This window comes from Bolinopsis microptera, chromosome 2, assembly GCF_026151205.1.
Source record: "Bolinopsis microptera isolate Bmic1 chromosome 2, MBARI_Bmic_1.0, whole genome shotgun sequence".
NCBI lineage: Eukaryota > Metazoa > Ctenophora > Tentaculata > Lobata > Bolinopsidae > Bolinopsis > Bolinopsis microptera.
The window spans coordinates 13926137-13952217 of record NC_087073.1 but is presented as its reverse complement, the minus strand read 5'-3'; the positions used below and the strand labels follow the sequence as shown (position 1 = coordinate 13952217).

Here is a 26081-nt window from a genome sequence, read left to right as displayed (position 1 = left end):
TTAACAGCACCAGTTTTAACTCCAGGTTCGTTCTGAACATCTCAGACCAACTCAACTCACTAGGTATTCTCATCGAGTAGAACTTCGTTCCAGGACATGAAGGAGTATACGGTAAAGAACTAGCGGACGAATTCGCAAGGGACGATCAATCCAACAACATCCCCATCGGACCAGAACCGTTCCTCCCAATTAGGCCACACTCAGTGACAAAGAAACATTCCACTTGAGATGTTCCTCCACAAATATAAATACAGGAACTTTAATTTTTCTGGAACTCACATCAGATGGCTTACATGGTCGCTTTCAGGATAGGTCACAGCCGCCCACTAGTTTATTTTCAGAACGTGGCAAACAACGTCAACTTCGAGACGCAAGATTGTGAACACTTTTCAGGAGAAGCAGAAACATCCCAGCACCTCCTCTGCAAGTGCATCCAGATCATGACGTTCAGAATGAGGATAATTGGTAAACTCTACCTTAAAAACAGTAAACTTCAATCATATCTTCAAATTTGTGGAACAGTCGACAAGACTGGATAGGGAAAACCCTTTTGGGTAACCTCCTAGGATTCTTCACCAGGAACTTTCGCTAAATCCCATACTAGGAACTCAACCTAGGCCCATCTCCGCATAGAGACATATCTCCCAGGCTTTGACCTTGCTCGGAAGTCCCTTGTCTGCCCGCAGAAGTACTACAACGGAAGTGGGTTTGCTCTGAGACAGGTAGTGACAGCTTCAAGACTCCAGGGGTCTGTTGCATTGATATTTATTATTTTATGATTTCGTATATACTTTGGGAGTCCTGGCGTGCAGCTAGCAGGAGTTGCATTCTGTGGGCACGGTGAGAAGGCCTCCATCTTTTAGTAAGAGGCCAGAAACCGTTGACCAGAACAGAGAGAGAGAGACCTTATCTTCATCTACTAGTACTACCTAATTATCAACAGATACCTTATCTTCATCTACTAGTACTACCTAATTATCAACATATACCTTATCTTCATCTACTAGTACTACCTAATTATCAACAGATACCTTATCTTCATCTACTAGTACTACCTAATTATCAACAGATACTTTATCTTCATCTACTAGTACTACCTAATTATCAACAGATACCTTATCTTCATCTACTAGTACTACCTAATTATCAACAGATACCTTATCTTCATCTACTAGTACTACCTAATTATCAACAGATACCTTATCTTCATCTACTAGTTCTACCTAATTATCAACAGATACCTTATCTTCATCTACTAGTACTACCTAATTATCAACAGATACCTTATCTTCATCTACTAGTACTACCTAATTATCAACAGATACCTTATCTTCATCTACTAGTACTACCTAATTATCAACAGATACCTTATCTTCATCTACTAGTACTACCTAATTATCAACAGATACCTTATCTTCATCTACTAGTACTACCTAATTATCAACAGATACCTTATCTTCATCTACTAGTACTACCTAATTATCAACAGATACCTTATCTTCACCTACTAGTTCTACCTAATTATCAACAGATACCTTATCTTCACCTACTAGTACTACCTAATTATCAACAGATACCTTATCTTCATCTACTAGTACTACCTAATTATCAACATATACCTTATCTTCATCTACTAGTACTACCTAATTATCAACAGATACCTTATCTTCATCTACTAGTACTACCTAATTATCAACATATACCTTATCTTCATCTACTAGTACTACCTAATTATCAACAGATACCTTATCTTCATCTACTAGTACTACCTAATTATCAACAGATACCTTATCTTCATCTACTAGTACTACCTAATTATCAACAGATACCTTATCTTCATCTACTAGTACTACCTAATTATCAACAGATACCTTATCTTCATCTACTAGTACTACCTAATTATCAACAGATACCTTATCTTCATCTACTAGTACTACCTAATTATCAACAGATACCTTATCTTCATCTACTAGTACTACCTAATTATCAACAGATACCTTATCTTCATCTACTAGTACTACCTAATTATCAACAGATACCTTATCTTCATCTACTAGTACTACCTAATTATCAACAGATACCTTATCTTCATCTACTAGTACTACCTAATTATCAACAGATACCTTATCTTCATCTACTAGTACTACCTAATTATCAACAGATACCTTATCTTCATCTACTAGTACTACCTAATTATCAACATATACCTTATCTTCATCTACTAGTACTACCTAATTATCAACATATACCTTATCTTCATCTACTAGTACTACCTAATTATCAACAGATACCTTATCTTCATCTACTAGTACTACCTAATTATCAACAGATACCTTATCTTCATCTACTAGTACTACCTAATTATCAACATATACCTTATCTTCATCTACTAGTACTACCTAATTATCAACAGATACCTTATCTTCATCTACTAGTTCTACCTAATTATCAACAGATACCTTATCTTCATCTACTAGTACTACCTAATTATCAACAGATACCTTATCTTCATCTACTAGTTCTACCTAATTATCAACAGATACCTTATCTTCATCTACTAGTTCTACCTAATTATCAACAGATACCTTATCTTCATCTACTAGTACTACCTAATTATCAACAGATACCTTATCTTCATCTACTAGTACTACCTAATTATCAACATATACCTTATCTTCATCTACTAGTACTACCTAATTATCAACAGATACCTTATCTTCATCTACTAGTACTACCTAATTATCAACAGATACCTTATCTTCATCTACTAGTACTACCTAATTATCAACAGATACCTTATCTTCATCTACTAGTACTACCTAATTATCAACAGATACCTTATCTTCATCTACTAGTACTACCTAATTATCAACAGATACCTTATCTCCATCTACTAGTACTACCTAATTATCAACAGATACCTTATCTTCATCTACTAGTACTACCTAATTATCAACAGATAGTATATTAATAAGCTAATATAGTAATCGGCTACACACATATTTACGCCTATGTAGGGACACATACCTACATTAAAAGTAAAATTAATGGAAATAATTACCGGACTTTATTATTCACGGACCTTAATGCCACAGACATTATTTTCACAGACTTAATTATTCACGCTAAGGTCTTCAGCGTGAAAGTAATAGCTTATTAGTATACTAGGACAAATATAATCACTCCTCAGTCATATTCTAGAGTTCAGAAAAAGAGTAAAACACTTATTAAAAAATGAGCGTTATATTATTATTAATAATTAATAATTATGCCCGTGAAAAATTTGGTCCGTGAAAAACTTGTCCGTGCGACAATTATGTCCGAAGGTAGTTAAAATGCGTTGAATAATGAAAATTATTTAAAACGATATGACATTTTTTGAATGGTAAAAAGATTAAAAAACGTAAGGAAATATTTTGAATAATGAAAAAGTTTTCAACCGCAAGGAAATATTTCGAATAGTTAAAAAGTTTTGGATGGCAAGGAAATGTTTTGAAAATAGAAAGGTCGATACTAGACACTGCCTAGTAGGTAGCTGTACCTGGTACTGTGTGGAAGCTGGCAGATCAGCGTGTTTTTCCTGACCATGCTTTTTATCTTTCTTCAATCGGGCACTAGCAGACCGTCGCAATTGTTGGAACGATTTATACATTTGTTACCTGGGGAGTAATACATTTGTTACCATGAACTCTGTGGAGTCAGGAAATCGACAAGAGCGTGATTTCCATCGGATTTCACCGATTTTGAATCGGAGTTTTTCATTGAGTCAGAAAATGATAGTTCCGCATCAATTTTTCTAAAACCGTTGGAAAAGCTCATTTCCTTCCAAGAGTAGTCATAAGCTGATCGTGTAGGATGCGTACACCCAATGAACATCATTCACCGCTTCAGTTTAACTACCTTCCAACAACTTATATATAATAGAGCTTATCAGTTATCACATATCTATATTTTAAACTTGACATAATCTCCCCGGCAATGGCATAAAACAATTTAACAACTCGTAATTTTTAGCAGGGTTAAACGAAACGTTTATGCAAAGGACATAGCATATATCTTATAATTTATGTATGATAGAATAAATACGATAATCTTTGATCATTATAACTTTATAGCCATCATAAACTGTTCAGACGCCCCAATCAAAATCGATGCTTTTATGGTATTGCACAATCCTGCATTAACACAACACGCAAATCAATTGGAGTTTCTCTCAAATGGTTAGCAAACCAAGAGTGCATCTCACGAATATCAGGACATTCAACGGGTAACAAGACATCTGTCCGACAGCGACATCTATCCGACAGGCACTCTTGTCCGACTCATGTTACCAGAAAAAAACGACATCTGTCCGAAATTGTGATCTAATTTCAATACGACACATTTCCAATTAGAGACATGATCTGAACTGTTACTAGCTACTTTGTATACGTGACATTTCCAATTTGAGACAAGATCTGAACTGTTACTAGAGCTGAACTATACCATCAGTATTGCCATTAGGACAGTGGGAGCATTGTCGTTGAATTATTAAATGGAACCCCCTATACATCTTCTAATTCAATATAAAAGATGACAGGAATAGTATTTGGAGATTTTGAAGAAATTTGCATAAAATACGCGACAGCACTGTTATACAAAATGTGGTGAAAACCCCAAAATCGCCATATTCAGGTGCCTTAAAATCCATGTTAAAATTGAGTTAGAGATCTCATATTTTGCAGGGCGTCTAAACGTAGACCAAATCGACTGCAAAAACGTTTCAAGTTTCAGGAGTATCGGGGACGACGGGAAAAGGGTTTTCTGGAACCCCTGTTTCAAGATAGATTGTCGTGATATATATCAGATATCTATAGAGCCATAGCCATAATAGGGATATTCAGAATATATAATAGACGCTTTGGCAGTGAATTGTAGTCTATATTCAAGTGTCCGTGAATTCAAAAGTGTAAACGATAAAGCCATTTTTGACCACAGGTCTTAAAGTAATTGTTTCGACTTGAGTTTAAATTATATGAAAAAAATTATTTGACGTCATCAACACCCCTTGATGACGTCATTATGGATGAACTTCTATTAAACGGTGTCAAAGTAAGTCACCTCCTATGGGTAGATGACCTGATCCTCTTAGCGCTGGATGTGGACAGCTTACAGAAACTGCTCAACTGCTTGAATGACTATGCTGAAAAGTGGGAGCTGTCTGTGAATATCAACAAAACCAGCGTGATGGTCTTTAACACAAGCTCACGAAAACTGAAATGTCAAAATGTGCTTACAGCTTCAAGCTAGGCAACTTGGACATCGCACCAGTCAGAAAATACTAATACCTTGGAATCAAATCCTCACTGAACGGTTCCTTCAAACAAGCAATCGATGAGCTTAGGAAGAAAGCTCTTCGCTCATTCTTATCTATGAAACGAATTATTGACACGAGAGCCCTTACCAATAGCACGATGCTAAAACTCATTGATAGCTTAGTCAAGCCAGTGGACACATATGGATGCCCTATCTGGCTGCCAAGTGCCATCAACCAACATCGTGAAAGCCATCCTCTCGAAAAACCAAGCAGGGAGTCTTCCCAAAGCAGCAGCAAAAGATGCTCTTGAAACTACTCACTTGAAAAATCTGAAAAAAGGCAAATAACAACTTCTGCTACGGCGATACAGGAAGAACCCCCTGGACAGTGACCGTCCTCCCTCAATGTATTGCCTATTTCTGTAGAGCATCTCAAGCGGTAGTTGGTAACGTGAACACCCTCTTGCACCATACATTTCAGGAGCAGAAACAATTGAACTGTACCTGGTTTAATGCATGGACCATGGTCCACTATCATCAAGACGAGCACCGATGCTAAGCCACACCTACCCCACACTCTTGCGGCTCGTGAACACATACACGAAACTTTTGTTAACCACTGGAAGAAGGCTCTTCACAACCAGCCTAACATGTCATTCTACACTGCGGTCAAAGCTGAGTTTGGTGAAGAACCGTGCTTACGGCTCCCAAGCAGGGTTAAAAGAGCTAACATTGCTCAACTTCGATCTAGCAGTCACGATCTGAGGATAGAGAAAGGTCGCTACACTGGAGATCGCTACAAGTACAACACAGCACTAAAAACATGTCGCTTTTGCTGCTCATCAGACACTTACGTCATACGGTTCTTCGAAGAATTAACATTCTTTGAAACACCAATCCTTGAAACCGAGGACCACGTCCTGAATGAATGTCCCAGCTACCACTCCCTCCGGTCCAACCTCTCAGACAACCTTAAAAGCCTCATCATACTCAAAGAATATGGGGCCATCAAGAACTCATTCCATGCAACAGAATTAGGAAAGTACCTCACAGAATCCTCACACCTTCGAAATCCTCCTAAAAAGAGGTCCTAGTCATCACTTCCCGTCTCCTACTCATCTTCATCAACTCATCTCCATGGTCTTGTTTCCTTTTTCTTGGCTTTCCTAGAACACTTTGCAGTTTGCACAGCCTCCATTTTTTTACTCGTATTTAATTATTATATTCGATTTTGTTTCTCTTCCGTAAAATTGTAACGCAGTTAATTTTTAAGATTTAATTTTTATAGCTTTCTCTCGATTTTTAGAGTTCTGATCGTCTTTATAAATTGATGTATTACCAAGACGAGTTCGTTAGTGTTCTCCTTGGTCATTTCATGTTTAATTCATGTTTAATTCATGTTTAATTCCTCTCTAATTCCTGTTTAAGTTAAGCGTTTTAAAAACTTGATTTTTGACAAAGTAACAACTTTTCACATCGATTTTATACCATTAAAAAGTTGTTTCATTCAAATTTGAGGTATCATTGAAGTTTTATAATTGTTCAAGCATTCTGAAAATCTTCCGGAAAGTTTTCCTAGCTTGCTCCTTCATAAAGATGTTTGCTGTTGAAGAATAATTTTATAAAAACGCCCATTTTGTGATTTAGTATTCTCTGGTGTTGACCATCCCTTGAGTTGTGGAGCTCGGTCCTGCTTCATATAGGTATTTACTGTGCATTAGACTAGTTTTAAAGATGAACATCGAAAAGTTGCATACGTGGGGACACGCCCAAATCGATGAAAAATTGCTTAAATCACTGAAAATTGCTATTTTCACTGTTTTCTATCAACTTTGGAATGCCGTTGTGATTAAAACTCTTTTTGAAATCTTTTAAAACTTTGTATGTTTATCAAAATATATATAAATTACGAATACGCAAAATTTTACAGTGTTTCAATATTGGATGCGCACGCAACGTCCGCTCAAAGTTTGCACGTGCAAAAGGTGAGAATTTTGCTCATTCGTGATTTAGATTAGATTCTGCTTTCCCACGACAGTTAAATGGCATTATATTTGAATTTAATACCAACTTAAATGAGTATAAAGTGGCACAGTCAGTGATTGACATATTTGCTTACTTAAACACAAGGAAATATTTTTAAAGGTAAAATTTCGAAATCGTTGAAATTACCTCCTTATTAATGAAATTATCAGTTTTACATTACGACTTTGTCAAGGACCCTGATTTCATTAACCAAAAAGAGATAACATTTTTTATTAAAGCCCGTAACTGGGTAGAGTGGACCGTTGCCAGTGTCTCCCTTTCCCAAACAACAGGATATGATATCAATTTGAATAACCGTTCTCAAAATGATACCGAGAATGAAATCGGTCGCTCGCTTTTCCCATTCATTTACAACTGTGATAAATTGAGCGGCACTACCCGGAGGCTCAGGCAGTACTCAGCAATAAAGATTCGATAAACCATAACTACCGCCCTTATCCCGAAGTACTGGCCGGAATCGGTCCGAAAGCAACCCTAAGAGATTTCTAAAAAGTGTCATTGATGCATAATAAACCTAAACTGATTAAAATTCGTAAGCCGTGAATAAATGGGAAAAGCGTACTGGGACTGATTTCATTCTCGGTATCATTTTGCATTTGAGAACGGTTATTCAAATTGATATCATTTCCTTTTGTTTGGGAAAGGGAGACACCCAGTTATGGGTTTTGGTAAAATTAGACTACTAGCAAAGCCGGGGTGTATCTCAACAATATTAGTGCTAGTAAAGCCGGGGGTATCTCATTTACTCAACAATATTAAAACTAGCGAAGCTGTCAAAAACAAAATGAATGTTCTCGAAAAAACGGGAAGTAAAAAAGCTACACTCATACTGTAAAAATCCATTCTAACCTACAACCTAACATAACGTATTATTCCTAAAAGGAAGCACTGTCGCAAAGCAGCTGTCAATTATCTGCTCAACTCTTGGCTAAACGTGTCCCCGAATGTAACAGAGCTGCTCTGAGGTGCACAATAAAAAGTGCCATCGCAAATTATTATCTAACTGACTTGCGTAGAGAGCCTCGGAACTAGAGAGAGAGAGAGAGAGAGAGTGAGAGAGAGAGAGAGAGAGAGAGAGAGAGAGAGAGAGAGAGAGAGAGAGAGAGAGAGAGAGAGAGAGAGAGAGAGAGAGAGAGAGAGAGAGAGAGAGAGAGAGAGAGAGAGAGAGAGAGAGAGAGAGAGAGAGAGAAATAGAGAGGGAGATATATATATATATAAATATATAGGGAGAGGGAGAGGGAGAGAGAGAGAGAGAGAGATATAGAGAGAGAGGGATCTTTGAGCTACCAAATATGGACCTCATCAGTATCTCAGCGGGGAGAGGACTGGGAATATTGAACATTTGACAGCCGCGTTCCTATCACTGCCATGTTCAATCTCAGTGCATCGTAGAAAGGACCATCATGAAGATGTTACCACTGAATATGGGGAGGTAGTTAATAGGGATTATATTACTTAGGTGCAGCAGCGAACAATTATATTGATTCTTTGCTCTTACGAGTAAATACACATTTACGCAACTTCTAGGAGCTAACCCAGTTCAGATTTGGCTAATTAATTCAACTGATCCGGTCTCTCTGTCGCACTGATGTTGTCAGGCTATGAAGGAGGGGATTTTCCCTATAGGTGAATGACATAGATTTACTACTTAACCAGTTGCTCTGGGGCGCGAGGTTAGTACAGGGACTTTATGTCTTGGGCACGAGGTCACCTAGACTGAAGGTCTGGGGCAAGAGGTCACTGGGACTCAATATCTGGGACACGAGGTCACCGAGACTGAATGTCTGGGGCAAGAGGTCACTGGGACTCAATATCTGGGACACGAGGTCACCGAGACTGAATGTCTGGGGCAAGAGGTCACTGGGACTCAATATCTGAAACACGAGGTCACCGAGACTGAATGTCTGGGGCAAGAGGTCACTGGGACTCAATATCTGGGACACGAGGTCACCGAGACTGAATGTCTGGGGCAAGAGGTCACTGGGACTCAATATCTGGGACACGAGGTCACCGAGACTGAATGTCTGGGGCAAGAGGTCACTGGGACTCAATATCTGGGGCACGAGATCACCGGGACTGAAGGTCTGGGGCCAGGGGCAAGAGGCACTGGAAACAAAGGTCTGGGGCACCATATTTAACTACGACTATTTTAAAACCTTGATTTACGTTTATCTGATTTGCCCATATGCGGAGTTACGCGCGTTCTAGAGTTAAACTGGTTTCCTAGAATATGAAGCTTCACTAGACACTTATTATGAAATCCTCATTGGAGCTTGACAGCCAATCTCGCTCTTTTATTAAAAACAAGTTGATGCAGGAACTGTTGTTAATAAAACTCGCAATGTAGTAAGTAAAGCCTATAAATAATAAACGTTCAGTCACCCCGCCCACTAAATGCTACAATTAGCTACAGCCCACTTTTCGTTTAAAATAACGATGCCCGAGACAACTTCAATCTAAATGACTTTGAATTATCTGCGCTTTACAAGTAAAGCAATGTATTTGGTGTCCACGTCACAACACGCTGCTATACGAATATTTCAGGCAATTGTCTAACAATACTAATTAAATCTAAATACCTGGGATCCAAATTTTAGGCTCAAATGGTCATACTAGTGATTGACCACTCATATCTCAATCTGCTCAAGGCAAAGATGTTACAGTGTTCACATTTTGCAACAATGACCGCTTCTTACAGGGTGAGTTGAAAATAATGTGTGGATTATAAAATAATAAATATTTTTATGAAGGAGTAAATTTTGAAAGATGAGTTGCTATCAATTCACAAACGTTATGAATTTTATTCTGACTTATCATTTGATCCTAACTCATAATTTGGTTGATTTATGGAATCTTTCCACAAAGTTTGAAAATCTTGGACCTGATTTTTTGACGATTTTCAGAGGGCTGTCAATTTTAAAATCGAATCAAAATGTTTAAAAGGCCTATATATATATATAGAAACATTTTATAATAGAAACATTTTATATAAGCAGGCTGCTTGCCTGTTTAATTGGAACGAACAGTGGTGACAAGTGGGCACTGACGTTCATGACCTAACCCACTTTATAACGTTGTCTGCTACCCACTTTATAACCTTAGCTGCTACCCACTTTATAACCTTGTCTGCTGCCCACTTTATAACCTTGTCTGCTACCCACTTTATAAAATTTAAAAAAAAAAAAAAAATTAAAAAAAAAAAAAAACAATAAAAAAAAAAAAACGAAATTCCTTGCGCACCGCGTACTAAAATTACTTGGATTTCTACCGCTTTGATAAATGACTACATGAAGATGGGGAGTTAATATTGTTGATTTATATAATATAGATTATTTATTCTTTAGTGTATTAACTTTTAACTTTATTAACTTTTAACTTTTTTAACTTTTTAACTTTTTAACTTTATTTTTATATATTTTACCAAGTGTGAAGGATCAACCATTTTTTTTTATTGAAATCTTTCAAATCGATCAATTTCATACAAATTTACACAATGAATGAACAACATTAAATTTTCTCAAAAGTATAAGACTCCGATAAAATCAGATTTTCTAGGACAAAATGTATGTAATCAAAGGACCTGAGGGTCACCAAAACACAGATGTTGAGAGCAAAATGCACCTCCTGCACAAGTATGGGCCCACGAAAATCTTAAATTTTAAATAGAATTTCAAATAGAAACACACAAAAATATCAAAAGCAATCAAATCATATAATAAAGTGAAATCCATGATGTGATGACATGCACTAAAATGAGAAATGAGAAATACAGACAACAGGGATTTAAGCTCCTTATGAACATATTGTTAGCTTTAGGTAAACTGCTTCACATCTCTGTCTCGAGGGAAAAATCTAGATCATAATCAAAGTCCTCCGGCATAATTTTATCCCACATGTAGGAGGTCAATTTGCTTTTGAACTCAGAAATAGTCCCTATCTCGCGTATATCTAGAGGAATATGATTCCATTTGGACTGGGTCCTAAAGTAAAAGTTCTTAGCAAAAGCGTTAGAGCTTGCTCGTGGTAAGATCGAGCTTACAAAACATAAGGGGTCCATGTGGCTATTTCTTAACCTTGAGTGGCCTTGATATGGTTGCAAATATGAGGGTAAAGTGACAGGAATATGTTGCTTCACAATTTTAAAGAAGAAAATAAGGTCAAGAAAGTCGAAGCGGTCTTCTATGGGCATAATCTTAAGCTGTCTGCATTTCTGAATGTATGTGGATGGTGGATAACTCATATACTCCTCGCGAAGAATCCACTTAATAGCACGCTTTTGGAGGCCCTCCAGCTTGCTTATCTGGGATTTTGTGACCGGTCTCCATATAACTGAGCAATGCTCAAATTGACTTCTCATTAAAGTGAGATACAGTACTCTACGACGATTTACATCTTGAACAAAATAGCAATTTCTCCTTGCCATGCCTAATTTTTGGTTGGCCTTTGAGAGGACTTTAGAGCACTGGTCTTGCCAGTCGAGATTCTTGGTCACAAAAACACACAAATCCTTTTCATGATCGACATAGTCAAGTGCGATTCTTCCCATGGAGTATACAAAGTTAAAGAGTGGTAGGACACTAAGGAGGGAAACTGTTTCGGATATCCTTCCTGCGACGGTGAGGACCTTACATTTGTCGGGATGAAATCTCATTTTATTAGAAAGTGACCAGTCATGGAGATAATCAATGTCCTTCTGCAGTCGCAGGATATCAGACTCCGAAACAATCTCACGCCAAATTTTAGTATCATCGGCATACAGTGACAGTTGTGTGCCAGGTGAAATCCCCACTGATATATCATCAATGAACATAATGAACAACAAAGGTCCCAAAATTGACCCTTGTGGTACACCAGATTGGGCGTTTCTCATGGAAGAAAACTTACCACTTATCAAGACCTGTTGTTGCCTGTCTCTTAGATAATCAGTGATGAATTTCAGCAGCCTCCCATCAATACCAAATTTGCTCTTTAGCTTAAATAATATAAGATCATGGTTAACTGAGTCGAAAGCTTTGGCAAAATCAAAGTAGACTACATCTGTTCTCATATTTTCATTCAGTGAGAGAGCTAGGCTGTCACATAGACCTACAAGATTAGTTGCACATGATCTTTCAGCTCGAAAACCGTGTTGTTTATCGTTGATCATGCCGTTAGTAAGTGCAAGTAACTCATCTTTAATTATACGTTCAAGAACTTTGGTGATTAAGCATGTAAGGGATATTGGCCTATAATTTGAAACCTCGTGTTTATCACCTTTTTTATATATGGGTACAACGTGTACGTTATTGATATTTTTGAAATATTTAATGATACATTGATATATAATAATAAATGATTGTAATATTTTTATTGAGGCACATGCCACCCCATCGCGGGTTTACTACTACATAACCTTGTCTGCTACCCACTTTATAAAATTTAAAAAAAAAAAAAAAAAAAAAAAAAAAAAAAACGAAATTCCTTGCGCACCGCGTACTAAAATTACTTGGATTTCTACCGCTTTGATAAATGACTACATGAAGATGGGGAGTTAATATTGTTGATTTATATAATATAGATTATTTATTCTTTAGTGTATTAACTTTTAACTTTATTAACTTTTAACTTTTTTAACTTTTTAACTTTTTAACTTTATTTTTATATATTTTACCAAGTGTGAAGGATCAACCATACGTTATTGATATTTTTGAAATATTTAATGATACATTGATATATAATAATAAATGATTGTAATATTTTTATTGAGGCACATGCCACCCCATCGCGGGTTTACTACTACATAACCTTGGCTGCTACCCACTTTATAACATTGGCTGCTACCCACTTTATAACCTTATCTGCTACCCACTTTATAACTTTATCTGCTACCCACTTTATAACCTTGGCTGCTACCCACTTTATAACCTTGTCTGCTGCCCACTTTATAACCTTGTCTGCTACCCACTTTATAACCTTGGCTGCTACCCACTTTATAACATTGTCTGCTACCCACTTTATAACCTTATCTGCTACCCACTTTATAACCTTATCTGCTGCCCACTTTATAACCTTGTCTGCTACCCACTTTATAACCTTGGCTGCTACCCACTTTATAACCTTGTCTGCTGCCCACTTTATAACCTTGTCTGCTGCCCACTTTATAACCTTGTCTGCTACCCACTTTATAACCTTGGCTGCTACCCACTTTATAATCTTGGTGCAGTTCTTTACGGATATTACCTGTAAATATTTCAAGCAGCTTGGTCTATAGCTCGGTAATGTGCAGGTCTGTAGGTTTACAACTAATAATGCAGTTCGGTAATGTTTACTGAGGAACATGACGTACAAATTTCAAGGAAAGACCATTACTCGGTTTAGTTCCCCGCATCAAATTAAATTCGGTCTAGTCACGGTTATGTCACGTGTGTTCTAACAGTAACACGTCACAAGTGTCGAGTACGGACGAAAAATATTCAAATCTGAAATCAATCGTAGCATAGAATTAATAGTTGAATTAAATTTGTTCTAAACTTGCCAATTTTATACGTCAGTTAACGTAGTGGTTATTCACTAACATAATTTGGTAACACTAATCAATAACTTAATCTGGTAACACTAATCATTATATTAATCTGGTAACTCTAATCACTAACTTAATCTGGTAATACTAATAGCTAACTTAATCTGGAATCACTAACCTAATCTGTTAAACACAATTACTACTACACAAATAGTAATGAAAATTTAAACCAGAGACAACGACCTTGTCTGGAAGTGGGAACGATAAAGACAGCTAAATAATCTAGCATCTATCTTCTGGCTCGATCGCAACCATGGTAACACATGACCTGCCCATATCATTAAAATGTGACGTAAATATTGCGGAAGTCTGTCTAATATAAGTGAATCCAATGTCGACTGTGATTTATTCAGATTTTTGTCAAGATCTAGATAGAGGTGTCCCACTGTCCCTGTCAATATACTCATAATAATAGTTGTCACTGATGATATCATGGTTTTGCATGATTGAAACAATTGTCTGACTCGACCGGTCGTTCCAATTTGTACTCATAATAGCATATATTATATAGTATAATATACTCATAATAAAGCAAGTTATATAACTCATCTTTAAATCAGGGTCATAGATTTATATTTTCTTAAGAATAATGAACAAATTTAGGTGTATTAAATAAATATTTGTAAAAAGTTTAGCTAATTAAAATTCTTATCTGGGATAATGTTATTTTTCAAAGCCTGGCTTTGTTACGGGAATAAAATTTATAAACTTAAGCGAGCGATTTACAAGATGAAACATTTTAATTGTGATAATAAATATAGAATAATTTACTCTGTCTGATTATATACATTATACTAGTTATAGTTACTAGCAGGAACCCGTATATAACCCTAAAATGGTGTCAAGACTCAAGAGACTACAATAATTATAACCTATTTAATGCGCGTTTTTGACACCACTCGGGGGTCCAAATTTTGGGCTCTAAAACTCCTCTTCCTTGGCCAATTTGTTATTTTTTCATGCTGATTTGAAGGCCAATAAAGCATTTGACCCAGTCAAAGAAGTTTCAGTTGTATATCTTTTATGGTTTTTGCGGAAAGTCGCGTTAAAGTTGATGCCGTGGTGTCAGTAAAATGGTACGGATCCATATATACATATATCGTCTCGCTTTATATAGAGAAAAATCAACAATAAACTATTACAGGTTAGATGTTTACCTGAGTTCTATATCTTTCGATAGCAACTCCATCTATCAATCTGATTAGCAAGTCATTCTGTATTCCACCAGTACTTGTGATCCTGGTTGCAGCTTTCAACATGTTTTATGGGCCCAACACTCAGCTTTCACAGTTTATGACTTCTGGCCTCCTTGCGATGTCGTAGCAGGTAGACCATTTCTTGTTGTCGCGGGCTAACCAGATTGTATAGGAACATCGAAGAGCGACCAAAGCAGCCTCATTCAGGGCTTTATTCTTCGTCCTCTTCGCCAATCCAAAGTAGTTAAATAGAGCTGGTACAGTATGGTGCCAGAAGCCCCTACACCCAATCTCTACCGTAAAGAGCAGAGCTTTCCAACCGCACCCGTCGATGCCAGGAATCAGCTCTCTGTTGTAGCGTGCTTCTTTACGTGCTACTTGGTCACTGAAGTTACTCTCGTCACCACAAGTCAGTTCAATCAGAACTACTTCTCTCAAACTATCCGACCATACTACAATGTCGGGTCTCTCCGCTGTGTTGTAGATGTGCTGTGGGAACTGGGCAGGTAGTGTATCCTCGTCCCATATCAGCTTCCAGTCTTTCGCTCTCTCAAAGGGCCTCTCCTTCCTCAACTTTGGCTTTGGGTGTTCATACTTCCCATCCTTCGACTTGAACCGTATCCATTCTTTGTCGGAGGTCGTGGAACCTGAGGAATTGTACATCTTGAGTTGGTCAAGCAAGGCTCCGGCTATAACACGTAGGACGTTGTCATGTCTCCAGTTGTACCTTTTGGAGTTTCTTGCTACACTGCAGACGGCTAGGATATGCTTGATGTTGCACGTCTTCCATCCACAAAGTGCACAATTTCCTGTACTCGAGTAGTTCCACAATTTCATGTTTGCAGGGGTATTAGCCACGTCGTGTGTCGAGTTTAGGTGGAATTTAAGGAGAGCCGGGCTCATCTTGTAGTTGTAGATAAGGCTGTTCCATCCTAAGTCTAACTGCATCGTGTTCTCCCATGTCAAGAACTTGCCCTGTACTCCCTTGTTTACCAGGGTGACTAGCATGTCGTTCTCTGACACCGATTCTACCAGTTGCCTTAGCTTCTGCCTCTCAGTCAACTTTGGTTTGCATCCGAGTCCTACTCGATCTTTAGTCACTACTCCAACCAACTCCTGGAAGTAAAGATCTCGCTCTCTTGCCGTCAGCTCCGTTGTATAAGACCATCTCGGGCTGTTCTCCTGTTTCTCTCTCTTGTTATTATAGGCTTCTACAACTTTGGTGTCATCACTGTTCTTCAGGGCGTGTCCCTTTGATACCTGAAGAGACTTGTATAAGTCACTCAGCTTCTTCAAGTTTAGCCCGAAGTAATCCTTGCTCCTGTACAGGACTGTCACAGTAATTGATCTAGTAACACCCAACCACTTCTTCAAGAATCTGGTGCAGATAGCATCCAGTTCGTACACAAAACTTACAGGAAGGTTGTAAATCATCAGATCCCAGGACATCTTGCTAGTCAGCATGTTATTGTAGATCCAACACTTCATGACACCGTTGAGACCACACTCATCCACTGTCTGAAACAGAGTTTTTAGTTTGTCTTCAATCCGTTGTTTAGTGTCATTTAACCCTAGATCGACATAGATCCAGTGGCCCAGGAACTTAATCGGGTTGTTTCCTACATAGCTGATTATCTGGCCGTCAATCAATATCTCTGGGTCATAAGCCTGGTACGTACCATCTATCACCTTCATTCCCAGGGAGACACACTTGCTAGGCTTGGCCTTCATTTTCCTACTCCAATCCAAAAACTGCTCCATCAACTCTATCTGCTTCTTTACCTTCTCTAGTCTGGAGGACATAAGTGTTAGGTCATCTGCAAAAGCCCGATACGATGTAGGTTGCGAGCTAAAGGAGGGCTTATAACCCAGTTCTTTTTGATCTTGTAGAAGATCTAACAGTAAGTTGAATACAATCAGGAACAACACTACTGAAAGAGGGTCTCCTTGAAAGAGGCCTAACATGTAGTAGAACCAATTTGACTTCCAGTCTTTGGTTACCACCCTTACAATCAGTTCATCATAGTACTTAAACATGTAATCTATGAGCCATTCAGGGAATTTGTAATGCCGGAGGGCATAGAGGATCAAGTTGTGTGGGACTCTGCCATATGCATTCATTAAATCCACCCAGACAACGAATATCTGACGTCTAGTAGATTTGGCGTCTTTTAGTTCTTCCATAAGCACTTGGGTGTGTTCAAGACAACCAGGAGTCTTCTTCAGAAAGCCCTTCTGAACTGACTTGTCTATGTACTTATTAGACACCATATAATCCAGCATCTTGTCTGCTAGAATTCCCATGTTCAACTTGCCGCTGGTGTTCGTCTTTGTAATATTCCTGAACTTGCTTGGGTCTGACAGATCCTCAGTCTTTGGGATAAGGACTGCTTCACCAAATCGCCATTGTAGTGGCACTATCTTCTTGTCCCACAGGGTAGATAGGGTTTGGAAGATCATGTGTGCGGTTCTCGGGCATCTCTTATACACCACATATGGTACACCGTTTGGACCAGGGGATGACTTATTACGCCTGCTCTTCAGCTTTGCATCGAAATCTTCCTTGTCCAGCTTTGTCAGCTCGAACTTAACTACTGGGGGCTTGGCCTCAGGAAGGCCTTCCAACTTAGTGTAGATTGCACCTCTGTCCGTGTCCTTATACTCCTTCTTGAAGAACCTGTCTGCTTCTTCCTTAGAGAAGCTTGGCGGAGCGTTGTTCTGCTTACCGTTAAGTAGCTTCTTGCTGTAGTCATACGGGTTCTTCTTAAACTTATCCTGCTCTTTCTTCTCCTGCTTGCCCCTCTTCTTCTTGAGCTCATTGCGTCGACTTTTGTTGTGGAGCCGCACCAGCCGGAGGTACTCTCTTTTCGCTGTGGCTGTTGCGTTAGTGTCCTTACTCCTCTTTGCCGACCTCATATCTTTCTTTGCTATTCTCTTAGAAACCCTAATCGCCTTAGTCTCCCTGTCCTCTCTCTGCTGTTTCTGTTCGAATATCTTCTTCTCTTCCCCAAATCTATATTCCAGGTAGCTGTAGATTCTCCCTTCAGTCTTTTGAAGCCTGATCGCCTCATCCTTCTCTACGATCTCGTGACACAGCATAACCAAATCTTCATCTATTCCTTTCCATATTCCTCTCTCTGCTGCTTGTGGTAATTTAAGCTTCTTTGTAACCTCAATCTCGATGTTGGGCGGTTCATGATCTATGAACTGAAAACGCAAGTCTGAGCAGGCAGGTTCCTTTGTAGCTCTGTGGTTGTGTTCCTGGCTAGGTTCCTGCTCCGACATAGTATTACGGATATCATCTATCCTCACCAAAGGTTCGGGTTCGAGCTCCGCCGGTCTCATTTTGCATCTCCAGAGATGTTTGTTGATCTGTTTGAACATTCGCTTACACCACTGACAAGTACTATTGTCAAATTCTCTCAAAGATCCTTCATCGTTAAATCCGGGTTGACCTTTGATCCTCCCCACCTGATCGGAGGTCTTGGGGCATTCTCTTTTAGTTGACGTAGTGTGATTTGTCTGTACGAGGAGCCTTACTGAGGCAGTTACGTACTCTGCTCTTTCACAGGAGTCATCAGTTCTTTCCCTGAAGTCATCGAGTCTTTCCCCAATCGTCATCAGCACTTTCCCTGACGTCAGCAGTCTTTCCAGCTGTCAGCAGACTAACACGCCCGTCTGCAGGCGCACAATCCATTTCCGTGTGTGAGAAAAATCAACAATAAACTATTACAGGTTAGATGTTTACCTGAGTTCTATATCTTTCGATAGCAACTCCATCTATCAATCTGATTAGCAAGTCATTCTGTATTCCACCAGTACTTGTGATCCTGGTTGCAGCTTTCAACATGTTTTATGGGCCCAACACTCAGCTTTCACAGTTTATGACTTCTGGCCTCCTTGCGATGTCGTAGCAGGTAGACCATTTCTTGTTGTCGCGGGCTAACCAGATTGTATAGGAACATCGAAGAGCGACCAAAGCAGCCTCATTCAGGGCTTTATTCTTCGTCCTCTTCGCCAATCCAAAGTAGTTAAATAGAGCTGGTACAGTATGGTGCCAGAAGCCCCTACACCCAATCTCTACCGTAAAGAGCAGAGCTTTCCAACCGCACCCGTCGATGCCAGGAATCAGCTCTCTGTTGTAGCGTGCTTCTTTACGTGCTACTTGGTCACTGAAGTTACTCTCGTCACCACAAGTCAGTTCAATCAGAACTACTTCTCTCAAACTATCCGACCATACTACAATGTCGGGTCTCTCCGCTGTGTTGTAGATGTGCTGTGGGAACTGGGCAGGTAGTGTATCCTCGTCCCATATCAGCTTCCAGTCTTTCGCTCTCTCAAAGGGCCTCTCCTTCCTCAACCTTGGCTTTGGGTGTTCATACTTCCCATCCTTCGACTTGAACCGTATCCATTCTTTGTCGGAGGTCGTGGAACCTGAGGAATTGTACATCTTGAGTTGGTCAAGCAAGGCTCCGGCTATAACACGTAGGACGTTGTCATGTCTCCAGTTGTACCTTTTGGAGTTTCTTGCTACACTGCAGACGGCTAGGATATGCTTGATGTTGCACGTCTTCCATCCACAAAGTGCACAATTTCCTGTACTCGAGTAGTTCCACAATTTCATGTTTGCAGGGGTATTAGCCACGTCGTGTGTCGAGTTTAGGTGGAATTTAAGGAGAGCCGGGCTCATCTTGTAGTTGTAGATAAGGCTGTTCCATCCTAAGTCTAACTGCATCGTGTTCTCCCATGTCAAGAACTTGCCCTGTACTCCCTTGTTTACCAGGGTGACTAGCATGTCGTTCTCTGACACCGATTCTACCAGTTGCCTTAGCTTCTGCCTCTCAGTCAACTTTGGTTTGCATCCGAGTCCTACTCGATCTTTAGTCACTACTCCAACCAACTCCTGGAAGTAAAGATCTCGCTCTCTTGCCGTCAGCTCCGTTGTATAAGACCATCTCGGGCTGTTCTCCTGTTTCTCTCTCTTGTTATTATAGGCTTCTACAACTTTGGTGTCATCACTGTTCTTCAGGGCGTGTCCCTTTGATACCTGAAGAGACTTGTATAAGTCACTCAGCTTCTTCAAGTTTAGCCCGAAGTAATCCTTGCTCCTGTACAGGACTGTCACAGTAATTGATCTAGTAACACCCAACCACTTCTTCAAGAATCTGGTGCAGATAGCATCCAGTTCGTACACAAAACTTACAGGAAGGTTGTAAATCATCAGATCCCAGGACATCTTGCTAGTCAGCATGTTATTGTAGATCCAACACTTCATGACACCGTTGAGACCACACTCATCCACTGTCTGAAACAGAGTTTTTAGTTTGTCTTCAATCCGTTGTTTAGTGTCATTTAACCCTAGATCGACATAGATCCAGTGGCCCAGGAACTTAATCGGGTTGTTTCCTACATAGCTGATTATCTGGCCGTCAATCAATATCTCTGGGTCATAAGCCTGGTACGTACCATCTATCACCTTCATTCCCAGGGAGACACACTTGCTAGGCTTGGCCTTCATTTTCCTACTCCAATCCAAAAACTGCTCCATCAACTCTATCTGCTTCTTTACCTTCTCTAGTCTGGAGGACATAAGTGTTAGGTCATCTGCAAAAGCCCGATACGATGTAGGTTGCGAGCTAAAGGAGGGCTTATAACCCAGTTCTTTTTGATCTTGTAGAAGATCTAACAGTAAGTTGAATACAATCAGGAACAACACTACTGAAAGAGGGTCTCCTTGAAAGAGGCCTAACATGTAGTAGAACCAATTTGACTTCCAGTCTTTGGTTACCACCCTTACAATCAGTTCATCATAGTACTTAAACATGTAATCTATGAGCCATTCAGGGAATTTGTAATGCCGGAGGGCATAGAGGATCAAGTTGTGTGGGACTCTGCCATATGCATTCATTAAATCCACCCAGACAACGAATATCTGACGTCTAGTAGATTTGGCGTCTTTTAGTTCTTCCATAAGCACTTGGGTGTGTTCAAGACAACCAGGAGTCTTCTTCAGAAAGCCCTTCTGAACTGACTTGTCTATGTACTTATTAGACACCATATAATCCAGCATCTTGTCTGCTAGAATTCCCATGTTCAACTTGCCGCTGGTGTTCGTCTTTGTAATATTCCTGAACTTGCTTGGGTCTGACAGATCCTCAGTCTTTGGGATAAGGACTGCTTCCTTAAGAAACAGTGTATATTTACAAAGCTGAAAGCATTACAAAACGCATTACAAAGCATTACAAAAAAAACATTACAAAACTGCATATTATAACCAAATGCTAATTCCCGTTGTCAGGGTTCACCCTGATTGTTTTGTGAAATTTGATTTCGAGATAGCAATTGACCATTAACCAACAAACTAGGGCCTCTGTATTGTGTATGAATTTTTATTGGACAAAAAAGATTGGGAAAAAAATGGCTAAGTTATGAGCCAAAAACCATAAATATGCACATATTTGGGCATACGCACCAAATTTGATTGATTTTGGCCTTAACGGGTGTGGGGTGATACTGATACTCGTAAAATATTTGAGTACAACTCGGCGCGCGTCCTGCCGTCCTGGTAGGTTATAAACCTACAAAGCCTGTCATTCCGCCGAATCTCTATTCTATGTTTAAGAACATGATAGCCTGAGGTCCCCAGGTAACAACTGGCCGGCCAGCCGGAGTTCACGCTTCGCGTGCACGAGAGCTAAACACTAAAGTGTAAACTAGGTATACAACGTGTAGCAAAAATTGTCGCAGTGCAGCAACATCAATTAGGTGCAGCAGCAGCAAGATCACGAAAACTCGTTTTTGTTGAACTTACTGATACTCTTAAAGAATTCTTTCATTGATGGTCAATGAGAGTCAACACTAATAATTAGGAGACCACTCACCTTCCTGGACGTAGTAGCTCGTGACACTGGGCTCCAGTTAGACGACCTTCGAACTGTTATGTGCGATCGAGACGTGTGGAGGCAGACAGTGAATGGGATTTCGATTGAGGATCGCCCAAAGTAAAGTAGGTTCCACCAGGATCTGGCAGGGACAAAAGGATTTCGCGATTATTTTGGCCAAAATTCGCGATACCGCGATTTTTAACAGACTATACAATGAACTATACATAAAATTTGTCGCAAATAATGGGAAAAATCGCGATTCCGTACATGCCGCGATTTCCTTTTGTCCCTGGGATCTGGTAGTCCTCATAATTCTGCGGCCTCTATGTGTCGTCATCTCGCACAACTCCGAAAAAACGTTGTGAGTTTGGCATGTGAAAATTTGCAGCCCTCCAGACATCGATTGGGTTAACGAGTTGTCGTACGTCACCTCAAGATCGGGTGACAGGGGGCTGAACAGGCCAGAACCCAATTGATTGGGTCTGAGGTCACGTGATTATGAACCTGAGGTCACGTGACTATGACGTCACCAGAGCTCGTTCTCCGTTTCCCGCTCTTTGGACCAGGTGAGCTTGCATGCTTGTGAAAGTGGGTGTAAGTACAGCTGTACTGTAGTTACATCCAATTACCCCTAATAGAATGAAGATTTATTTTCTGACAGAAAGCTAGAAATTTACCAAAATATCGACTTAGTTCAAAATTTATTTTGATGACCACTCCTGACCAAAAATTGCACGAGAAATCGATTAAACTTGGTTTCAGAACTCAACAATGCTTCCTTATGCCTTAAAATCCATTTTTATCGATACAATAAACATTTTGATCCTGTGGATTAATTAGTAACAGGTAACAAATGCACAAAAAAACCATCGCACTTACATTGCATTCTTAACGGGTCGATTTCGAGTGACCAATAATCGTCGTGATGATATTTATACGTCATGCGTTCCTGATCATCATCAGCAATCAAGAGACAGGAGCGGCGATTGCTTTAAATCAACGGTTTACGTTATTTTTGTGAATTCGACCCCTGTTTTAACGGTTATCACACTTTGTCATTGAATGTATTGAGGATAGCTTTACAAATAAGAGACCAGTAAATAAAATTGTCACAAGTGTTTCTCTCATTCACTTTCGATAAGACACAATGAAAATTCTTACTTAAACATAAGATTCGGAATTTCTCAACCTTTGAAGAATATCGGAATTTTATAAAATGTAAGTTCAATTTTTACAAAAAATCAACGAATCGTATGAAATTCCATCAGCAGTTAGTTCCAGAGTAGGGATCAGAGCAAAACGAAGGAATATAATTTCTTGCGGGAATCATTCCTGAAATATTGTCGACAGGTTCAAGTCTACTAGCAGGAACCCGTCTAACCCATTTTGACAGGTCACGGGACCACCACGAATTGAATTATAAAGATCTATCCAAATTCCACGAAGACTACGGACCAAGTTTAAATACTTCATTATAGTTGGATTCGGGAAGCAGTTCAATTGTGCTTTGCACGGAACAACTTATATCACGAGACCGCCATTTCTGTTGAACCGAGAGATTGCAAATCAAACTAGTTTCAATTTCAGATCACCTTTTATGTGTTCATTTGTGGTGGACTGGTCAGTATACAAACGTGGCACGTGCGGGCATATTGCTCAGTTTGAGTTACGAATTGCTTCATGCCTGAGTTAAGTAATTCTTTGTGGTCGACTTGACGTAAGGTAAAACTAAAAATGCTTCCCTGGAGAGTTATGGGCGACAAACCGTTTTGGTCACGTGACAGGCTAGTAAAACATGAATTCGATTGTTTAGGGCTCGGGTTAGGGTTGTGGTAAGGCCAAAGGTTATGGTTAGCTTCGGGGTTATGGTTAGGGTTAGGGTTCCTGGGTTCCCATGAGAAAACCTTACTGGTAGTGGTAGGGGCCTAACTTCATAGAGATAGCGACTTTCAATTTCGGTTTTTTGCGAAATGTTCGCTTTGTAAAAAAACGTTTCCCCCCAGGGGGAAATTTAAAACAACGTAGATTTTGAACATCGAATTATCCTGAAAATTATGATTTTGGGCCTTATAAAAGTGCACAGCTTTAACTTTGCGGATTCCTGTTCTCTGATTGGCTGAATTGTATCACGTGGTACGTGGTGCAATTGCATTCTTGGAATGTTTGAAGCATGCAAATGCAATGAACTTACGAGCGCGCGCGGAGCTCAACAAGCTGTGAAGACGCAATCACCTGTAGTAATATTGCCGCAGCCAGTAAAGATTGTTGGGTTGGGATTACGGTTTATGTAAAACCGTTTTGTACGGCTGCAAAACCATAAAAACCAAAGTCACGTGAAATTTTCGGGCGAGCGAATTAATAAAAGCTCACCCAATCAATTAAAATTAAAACGGATATTGATTGACGATGTCAATCCATCGAGACGACGAAGGAAGAATGCTAGTTTGCGCGGCGCGTCGAAGCGGCGAAGTCTTCCTTGACCATTGTAATTAATGATCTGGCCCGGCGCGCGCTACTTCGTAGCTCGTGCCGTCGAGAAGAAAGCGGCGCGCGCTACTTCGAAGAAATTTAGACGAGTAACATCCGTCAAAGTTTTCCAAAACGGATAATATAATGATTAATCACTCTATTGACAATTTTTGTTTTACTTCTAGCTCATATTTCGGCCAGCACATTATTTCGGAAACGATCAAAAAGTTATAATACTCCCCATTTACAATATAACAATTTTGTTGAAATTTGGTCAGGTCACGTACACACTTATGTTTTACTGAATCTAAATTAGTTTGAGCAATTTCGATGGTCAGAATTTGAGTTATCAACGAATTTATACCTATTTTGTCATTTGTAGACCTCTTATAATCAAGTCCAATCCCTCCCAACTAATTTAGGTTCGGTAGTTTATAAGTATGATTGGAAGGTTCTGACAAATTTTCAGCATGATTCATGTTACCTGCAGGGGACCTCAGGCTATTATGTTCATAAACATAACACGCCGAATAGAGATTCGGCGGAATGACAGGCTGAGCGCGGCCCAGTAAGATTCATGTTATTGTTAAGGAACCGAAGATATGACAGAATAATACGACAAAAATCAACGCGAACGAATTTCAAGTTTCGTCAAATTACGCAACTTTTACACCTAATTTTGGTATGACAAATTTGGTACTGTGAAAATTCTTACAGTTACAGTCTCTAGATAACAATGGTACACAAATTTTGAAAATCCGAGAAAGTTTATTGTGAAAAGGCCCTTTGGGTGTGAAATTGGTTCGAATCGGTGTATTTTTGGACGCTGATTCCGAATCACCCCCCATGACGTAGGGTAAAAATGCTTATGTGTTATGGGCAAAAAACCGTTTTGGTCACGTGACACTCTGACAGGCTAGTAAAACATGAATTCGATTGTTTAGGGCTCGGGTTAGGGTTAGGGTTGTGGTAAGGGTTATGGATAGCTTCGGGGTTATGGTTAGGCCTAGGGTTAGGGTTGGCCGGTTGGGATTAGGGTTTATGTAAAACCGTTTTAGACGGCTGAAAAACTATAAAAACCAAAGTCACGTGAAATTTTTGGGCGAGTGAATTAGTAAGAGCCATGACGTAGGGTAAAAATGCTTCCCTGGAGAGTTATCAGTTATGGGCAAAAAACCGTTTTGGTCACGTGACAGGCTAGTAAAACATGAATTCGATTGTTTAGGGCTCGGGTTAGAGTTGTGGTAAGGGTTATGGATAGTTTTGGGGTTATGGTTAGGGTTAGGGTTGGGACTAGGGTTCATGGAAAACCGTTTTGTACGGCTGCAAAATCATAAAAACCAAAGTCACGTGAAATTTTTGGGCGAGCGAATTAGTAAGAGCCAAGAAATTCATTGTTTGATTTACAAAATGAAACATAAATTAATCGTGAATGTGATACTGATAATAAATATCGAATAAATTAATATGTCCGATTATATACACTGTATATGTGTAATCGTATATTTACAAAGCGTTACAAAACTTGCAAAGTACGCTGCATATTATATTAATATATTATAATATAATTATAATCAAATGCTTATTCCATTCGCCATTCCTTATATCAACTCAACAAGAAACTCAAACATG

General features: G+C 39.4%; 2 protein-coding genes across 2 annotated transcripts; both read right to left on the bottom strand.

Moving 5' to 3' along the window:
* Window positions 1-15177: 15177 nt before the first annotated feature.
* Window positions 15178-18717, bottom strand: LOC134826816 (uncharacterized). Its single transcript, XM_063839316.1, has one exon. It carries the CDS (start codon window positions 18715-18717, stop codon window positions 15178-15180), a length of 3540 nt encoding a protein of 1179 aa, XP_063695386.1.
* A 247-nt stretch (window positions 18718-18964) lies between these two features.
* Window positions 18965-21187, bottom strand: LOC134826815 (uncharacterized). The gene has a single exon (XM_063839315.1). The coding sequence runs from the start codon at window positions 21185-21187 to the stop codon at window positions 18965-18967; it is 2223 nt and encodes a 740-aa protein (XP_063695385.1).
* Window positions 21188-26081: the final 4894 nt, after the last annotated feature.

What these genes read in the sequence shown, in the direction of transcription:
- LOC134826816 (XM_063839316.1), bottom strand. Translation starts at nt 18,717, where the DNA reads ATGACGATTGGGGAAAGACTCGATGACTTCAGGGAAAGAACTGATGAC.
- LOC134826815 (XM_063839315.1), bottom strand. Translation starts at nt 21,187, where the DNA reads ATGGGAATTCTAGCAGACAAGATGCTGGATTATATGGTGTCTAATAAG.